We start from the raw sequence: 8,359 nt of genomic DNA, 5'->3' as shown, positions 1-8,359 counted from the left end.
ATATGGAGAAGGACTGAACGCAAATGGAAAAAGGATTGACTGCAGATGGTTTATATCGCCCGTATTTTCTCTCCCAAACTATCAGAAGGCTGTTAAAAACAGCAGGAATGACCACAGCACCACCATAGGCTCAGGGTCCTGTTCAGCGGTATTAATAACTTTCTCAACCCTCCAGTTGGTCACACAATGTCCTCTTCATTCTCCCGTGAGGACATTTTTGTTTTTGTGATTATAGGATCATCAATACTAACAGCAACCAATGACAGTCATAACATGCTTAATGTTTAGTCACATAGGCTATCTCTAGTTTTTCAGTATTCCAAAAAGTACCAGTGAAAATACAGTTTCCTATGATCACATGGTCAAAAATGAATACACCTTTGGTCCACATAGACATAGAAGTAAGAAAGTGTGTGTGTGTGTCTGTGTGTGTGTGTGTGTGTGTGTGCATGTGAAAAGGAGGGTGAGATAAAGTGTGTAAAGAGATACTGAGTTGGGTTGAAAAAGATTTAAAACTGGCAAGTATCACAATGGATATGTAATGCTATCCGCAGTCCATAGGACTAACCCTAACCCTAACACATGACACTGTCATGACACATTAACTCTAACCCTAATCCTAACCATAACCCTAGCCCTAACCCTAATCCTAACCCTAACTCGTTATGACAAAAACCGAATGACACTTAATAACACAGAAGCGTTAGTTTATGACACGTTCATGACAGTGTCCAAATTGGTTTGGAAAAGCTGTTCAAATCCATAATGTATGCATGTATGCAATTTAATTTTTCTGGGCATAATAGTTTTTTTTTTTTTTTAGTATATTTTTTAGGCTTTTTATGCCTTTAATTCGATAGGATAGTGGAGATTGACAGGAAGTGAGTGGGAGAGAGTGGGGGTGGGATCCGGAAAGGACCACGGGGCGGGAATCGAACCCGGGTCGCAGGCGTACGGTGCAGGTGCCCCAGCCAGTCGCGCCACTGCTGGGGCCTGGGCATAATAGTTTGTAAGCATGGCAATGCATTGATTATCATCATCTTGAGCAACATTCTCATGCAACACACACACGTGCCGCACTTACTTTGTGGACGCCTCCTCGCTATACTTCTCCTTCAGCTCTTTCAGCTCTGCTCGGGCTGCTTCGAGTTCTGCAGCAACGGAGGGAAAACACCAAACCATCAGTGTGAGACAGCGAAAAGACACACACACACACACACACACACACACACACACACAGACACAGACACAGACACAGACAGACACACACACACACACACACACACACACACACACACACACACACACACACACACACACAGACACAGACACAGACACAGACACAGACACAGACACACACACACACACACACACACAGACACACACACACACAGACACACACACACACACACACACACACACACACACACAGACACACACACACACAGACACACACACACACACACAGACACACACACACACACACAGACACACACACACACACACACACACACACACACACACACACACAGACACACACACACACACACACACAGACACACACACACACACACACAGACACACACACAGACACCTGCCACACTAGCCTCAAGTGGAAATGTACCCATCTTCAGGATCTTACATACATACAGCACGCAACATTCAGTCATGTAAGAGATGTTTCACACTCAAACTGATCTTATCCACACGCTACACGCTTGTCTCCTTATGGAAGCATTATTAATTACATTCACACAATCATTTGTCAAGGTTTTATTTCAGAGTTTTAGCTCATATGCCTACACTGATCTAGTAGCACATATAGACAGAATGGACAGTTGAGTAAGTAAATATGTAAGTACTGTGCATGTAATGTAACATGAATGAGTAAAGTCCTGATTCTTTTTAATAGGGACAGAAGTGCTCTTGTCTGTGGCCACATAAGGGCACTCTAGGGGGTTTTCAGAGTGTGTGTGCACTGTGCAGTCACACAGCGTGGTGCACCTCCCTTTCATGGTGAAAAGTTTAAAAGCACGGCCCCAATCAAAATGCTGCTGTAAGCACATTATAAAAGCCCTTGTGGCGAGTACCATGTGGCTTCAAAAAGGCTGCCCAACTGTGTCTGTGTAAGTGCGCATTAGTGTGTGTGTGTGTGTGTGTGTGTGTGTGTGTGTGTGTGTGTGTGTCCATATATTCATGAGTGTGCATGTGTGTGGGTTTCGGTGTGTGTGTGTGCATACACACCTGTCTCTAAGGTCTGTGTTTTAAGCTCGGTCTCCTGTAGTCTGGCGGCCAGAGCGTCATGCTTCTCCTGAAGATCCCTAGGAGAAGAACAGCGCACCACACAAACATGTGTTAAAAGGCTCTGGGCCGTTTGAGGCTCCTGGTAACTCTATTTACTGATTAGCACACATGGATATGCACTCATACTTACATCTAAATCATACTTAATGTCTAAAATCAAACCAGTTGTATTCATTATCTCACTCAAAGCAAAACATGTTATTGTTGACATAGCAAATAGATGTTTTTACAGAATCCATAGGCTATTATTTCAGAATTCACAAACTTTTATAAGCCTTTATTTGCAGCAAGCGTTTTTTTTATGTGCAATGTTCTTTAGGAGCAGCAGGTTCTTCTGTGGGTTCTCACCTCTCTCTCTCCACAAAGTCGTTGGGTGGGACATCCTCCTGGTCTGACCCCCGACTCTGTAGTGACCTCTTATACTCCTCTATCTTCTCCTGAAGTGCTTTAATGGTGAGCTCTGAGGAAGAGAGAATGAGACAGAGAAAGGGAGAGAGACAAATGAAAGAGTAAAAGATGAAAGAAAGAGAGAAATAGAGAGAGAGAGAGAAAGAGAGAAATAGAGAGAGAGAGAAAGAGAGAGAGAGAGAGAGAGAGAGAGAGAGAGAGAGAGAGAGAGAGAAATCAGCAAATTGTGTGGAGATACAAAAACCCAACAGAGTTCACCATGTCAAACGCATGGTTTTAGTTGGAAAAGCCTCCATCTGTCTGCCTGTCCTCTAAATGCGGTCTGTCAGTCTGCCATGTTCGGCCCAATTACTCGAGCAGACGTCACATCGCTCCCGAGTCTCGCCGTTGGCTCGGATCGCCTGTGTGTCGGCACACACTCCACGGGAAGAGAGGGGGGGAAAAAAGACCCGATTCACAAAATAAACGGTGGAATAGAGAGATCAACATTGACAGATCCCTGATGGGGGAAGAGAGAGTGAGAAGGATTGAAAGAGAGAATGAGAGGGATTGAAAGAGAGAGAGAGAGAGTGATAAAGGGGGGGGGTGGTAGAGAGAGAGGGATAGAGAGAGAAAGAAAGAGAGAGAGCTCCTTTCCTCTCGTTCTCTCCAGGCTCTCTCTGCAGTGATGTAAGCTGCAGCTCCTCGACTCTGACACATAATCAATGCTAAAGACTCCCCGAAGAAGCCCTCATTGCCCAGGCTGTTAAACACAGCTTTACACATCCAGCCTGGCCCAGATCAATGCGCCTCAGGCCTGCCAGCACTCGCACAGACAGGGGGGGTGAGGGGGGGTCAGGGCAGTCTGGAGAGCGTGTGTGTGAACGCATCCATCAATGCAATCAATGGCAAGATAATAAAAAAAACACACACACACACACACACACACACTCCGAATCACTTAACGTCAAGCAAATGTTGATGAGAGCTGAGAGAGTTAGGAGAGAGAGAGAGATGGAGAGGAAAGGATGTAAGAAGAAGAACAGAGAGGTGAACGAGAGTGAGACGTGAAGTCATCTCAACTACTCTATGGGGAGCTTCACTCCACTGCACTATTTGATGTGAGTGTCTGCGCGCGTGTGTGTGTGTGTGTGTGTGTCTGTGTGTGTGTATGTCTGTGTGTGTGTGTGTGTCTGTCTGTGTGTGTGTGTCTGTGTGTGTGTCTGTGTGTGTGTGTCTGTGTGTGTGTGTGTGTCTGTGTGTGTGTATATATACACTGTATATATTGGCTTTCAGGAGCCTTTTTGGCTCCCCTATGAAGCCTTTCAAAGAGTGGCCCTAAAAGGGGAAGTTCATGTTGTTTGCAATCCAAATCTGTGTTAACTTACACATCTATAAACACTTTGTCAGCCTACACCAGCCTGTGTAATGCAGCGACTGACAGGATTACTCACGCAGACCTGCGAAGCCGTTATGATGTGTTTTTCTACACGCTCCCGACGTCTCTAAAAATAAAGCGTCAGGAAATAAACCGCAGCCCCTACAGAGAGTTTGGGTTACCGTGGTTGTGAACCTCGGCGCTCTCCGCGTCCTGCTCCTTGAGCGTTTCCAGAAGTTTCTGGTTCTCCGTCTCCCCGTCCAGCATCCTCTGAGTCTCCAGCTGTAGCTGCTGCACAACCTCCAGGGCTGGCACAGGGTCTGGAACACACACACACACACACACACACACACACACACACACACACACACACAGACACACACACACACACACACACACACACACACACACACACAGACAGACACACACACACAGACACACACAGGTTAAAAAAATCACTTCATTGCAAAAACACTGGCAAATGCAGACCTGCCGATTATCAAAGAGAAATGACCTTTGTGGTGAAAGCCTAAACCAGCACATCTGAGAAGGGTACTGACTGATGTGTGGAGACACGTGCACCATGGCGGGAGGCCGTCTTAGAAACACAACTCACTTGCGTCCAGCCTCCCGTGCACCACCAAATGCCACTTCCTCCTGCTATTCGTTTATTTTATCCATCCATTTATCCACCAATCAATTTAGTCGTCTATCAAACTCTCCATCCATTCATAAACCCATACGTCCATCCATCCATAAGCCTATTTATTCATTAAAATCATTCATTCCCCTACCCATCCATCCATTTCACCATCTTCTCCCTAATCCAGTTTACTGTTTTGCTGCTCCAGCCAGTTTGGCGCATACGGAGCGAGATCTTTTGTTCCCGAAGCGGCTTCCCAAAAGCCGAGGGTGTCAAAACACTCGCTGTCTCGCTTCCCGTCCACGGCAACGCCCCCACGTTGCCCCACAAGCAGACCCAGAGCGAGGGGGGCGGGCGGGCAGGCAGGCAGGCGGGCGGGCGGGCAGGCCAGCAAACATGGCTGCCAAGCCCTGATACCTCCTCTGGCCCTGCCAGCACCTCCAGCCATCCATCCGCCAAAGCCCTCTATTAGTGCCCACCATACACACGCACACGCACACACACATACACACTTACATAGACACCCACTTACATACACACGCACACACACATACACACTTACATAGACACCCACTTACATAGACACGCACACACTGACATAGACACACACACACACTTACTTGCACACACAGACACACTTACATGCACACAAAACACACGCACACACACACACTCGCACGCACACACACTAATTACTGCATGACTAATTATGCCCCCATTTTCAGTTGATTTTCCTTAATGAGACAGCCAAGTTCATTATGTAATCAAACGATTTCTTCAGCCCCCATGGGATTTGTGACAGAGAGAGGGGAAAAGAGAGGAAAAGAAAAAAGACAGAAAGAAAGAAAGAAAGCGAGTGAAGGGCAGAGAGAGAATATAGGGGGAAAACCTTTTCAATCCAACTTAACACAACCCACAGCCAACTCTGACCTCTTCTGCTCCTTGTCTCCTGTGCTCCTGGTGTTCGGGGCAGGTTATGTATGTATGAGTGTGTGTGTGAGTGAGTGTGTGTGGGTGTGAGTGTGAGAGAGAGAGAGAGACAGAGAGAGAGAGAGAGAGAGAGAGAGAGAGAGAGAGAGAGAGAGCGCGTACAGTATGTGTGTGTGTGTATGTTGCGGAGGGCTGTTGCTGGGGCACGTTATGTGTGGTTGTGTGAAGGTGTGTGTGTGTGTGTGTGTGTGTATATGAGAATGTGTGTGTGTGCGCGCATGTGGTGGTGGTGGGGCATGGGGGGGGGGGGGGGGCATGTGGTGGTTGCTGGGGCAGGTTGGCAGGGTTGGGCTGTGGGGCTCCTCTCTGCACATGCTCAGAACCGAGCCTGACACGGCAGAGCACTGAAGCACCACACCTCCACATCAGGCCCCGTCAGTCAGTCAATCAGTCTGCTAAGCCCAGTCACTCACACACACACACAACACACACACACACACACACACAGCCTCAGCCTGCAGTAGAGCGGGGCTGGTGTGCATTTAACACTGCTTGAGTCACCTTTAAATAAGCCTGTGCTGCCTGACACTCAACACTGCTCATCACCACATCACACATATAGAGAGAGAGAGAGGGAGAGAGAGGAGAGTGCTAATGCATATGGGCGTCAAGAACCCTACTGTAAACACATACACACACAGAAACAACCCCCCCCCCCCACACACACACACACACAAGGCAGCATCTATCCGGAGATAATTTGTCAAGCTATGATCACATTTTCAGACACATAGACAAGAATGGACAAGTTCCAGATTTCACAGATAAAGACAGGCATTCCTAGACCTCCCACGAGACAACTTCAACACAGACACACACACATTTATAAACCCCTGGAACACACACATATACTTACACCCATCTGTGTGCACACACGTGGATAGACACACACACACACACACACACACACACACTAGTACATCTGGGAAGTCCAAACCACAGCAGTAGTAATTTAAGGATGCACTAAGTGGTTCACCAGGAGGGCTGGCTGCTACAAGCCCAGCCGTTTGCGAGTGTGTGTCCCTGTGCATGTGCACGTGTGCGTGTGTGTGTGTGTGTGTGTGTCCCTGTCTGCCAGACGCCTGCTGCACTATACTGTAGGGCCTCCCAGACTGCTCAGCCAGTTTCAGTTCAGCCAGAAGTCACAGCTCACACATGCGCAGTCACTCACTTACGCTCGCTCACACACACATACACACACACACACACACACACACCTTTATGTAGACAAATCTTTTGAGAGGTGCTCTTCATGTATACACAGTACTGTGTGAGCACTACAAATAACACACAACACAGTAAAACAAGTACACCTACACACACATGCATCAATGACCACAGACACAGACAACACAGACTGTCCAATCTATCCAACAGACGGATTGAGACCTCCATACACACATCCCCCCACGGAGGACAATGTTGTACAGGCACACTGGGCGCACACACACAACTTACATATGGGCTTTAAGTGTGTAACTGCGGTTCGAGAACACATCACTGATAAACTACTCAAGTACTTCATTTACTACTGGAAACAGCGAGCATTAATAAGAGATCCTCCAAAAAAGCATTACCACAACTATTCCTCAGTGTGCGTCAGGAGAAGTCATTACAGCTCTGTGTGTGTGTGTGTGTGTGTGTGTGTGCGTATGTGTGTGTGTATATGTGTGTGTGTGTGTGTGTGTGTGTGTGTGTGTGTGTGTGTGTGTGTGTGTGTTAATTCACTAGAGACTGGAACCTCATAAATATGAGTGATGTGTTTACAGTATGCTCTTTTCTGTGAAACATTACTGTCCTGTCTGCACGCCTCCCTACACACACACACACACACACACACACACACACGCGCAAAGATGAACACACACACACACACACACACACACACACGCGCAAAGATGAACACACACACACACACACACACACACACACACACACACACACACACACACACACACACGCACAAAGATGAACACACACACACACACACACACACACACACCGCGCAAAGATGAACACACACACACACACACACACACACACACACACACACACACACACACACACACGCGCACACACGTATGCAGACATGCTGTGAGGCTTACCTGGGACATCAATTAATCTCTTGTAGACGTTGAGGAAAGCTGCCTCGGACTCCTTACTCCGCTTGCACAGGGCGTCGATCTGGAACAGAGAACACAGCGTGAGGCCTGACGGCAGCGTGGGCCCTCGGTACAGCACAGCACAGCACACCGGCGGACAGAGCATTCCAGAAGCTTCCCCTGGCCGCACCAGGACCACGTCGGCCATGTTCTCTCAGGCCAGAGGCCAGTGTGCTGCCCACTGCCACTTTAATGGAGGACTGTTAACCTATCAGCCTGGGCGGCCCAGTATTCATCAAGCCCACAGAACAGTAGTCGGCAGAGAGGAAGGATGAGGACGACGAAAGGGAGGAATAAAGAGTGAGAGATACAGGAAGAAAGGAAGAAAGAATGAAAGAAAGAATGAAAAAGACAGATAACATTCATTTTTGGAGCTAATGGGTTAGGATATTAAATGACCAACTTGCACCGAGATGGATTTAAATTTTTCCAAACACATCAAGAAAATGAATTAATCAATAGGGCACCGCGGCACACCACACATCTTCAGCACAA

General features: G+C 47.5%; 1 protein-coding gene across 7 annotated transcripts in view; it reads right to left on the bottom strand.

The window, feature by feature from the left end:
• cux1a (cut-like homeobox 1a) overlaps positions 1-8,024 on the bottom strand; it is a 46,197-nt gene extending 38,173 nt beyond the window's left edge. For all 7 annotated transcript variants that reach the window (XM_042093178.1, XM_042093180.1, XM_042093181.1 and 4 more), the window contains exons 1-5: positions 7,808-8,024; positions 4,252-4,389; positions 2,653-2,764; positions 2,245-2,321; positions 1,085-1,151 (exon numbers count right to left, since the gene is read on the bottom strand). In XM_042093178.1, coding sequence (XP_041949112.1) covers positions 1,085-1,151; positions 2,245-2,321; positions 2,653-2,764; positions 4,252-4,389; positions 7,808-8,012 — 599 coding nt within the window. In that variant the 5' untranslated portion in view covers positions 8,013-8,024. The remainder of the gene's footprint in view (positions 1-1,084; positions 1,152-2,244; positions 2,322-2,652; positions 2,765-4,251; positions 4,390-7,807) is intronic.
• Positions 8,025-8,359: the final 335 nt, after the last annotated feature.

Source organism: Alosa sapidissima, chromosome 5, assembly GCF_018492685.1.
Source record: "Alosa sapidissima isolate fAloSap1 chromosome 5, fAloSap1.pri, whole genome shotgun sequence".
Classification (NCBI taxonomy): domain Eukaryota; kingdom Metazoa; phylum Chordata; class Actinopteri; order Clupeiformes; family Clupeidae; genus Alosa; species Alosa sapidissima.
Note: the sequence above shows the minus strand (reverse complement) of the source record. Positions and strands in the feature narration are given on the sequence as shown.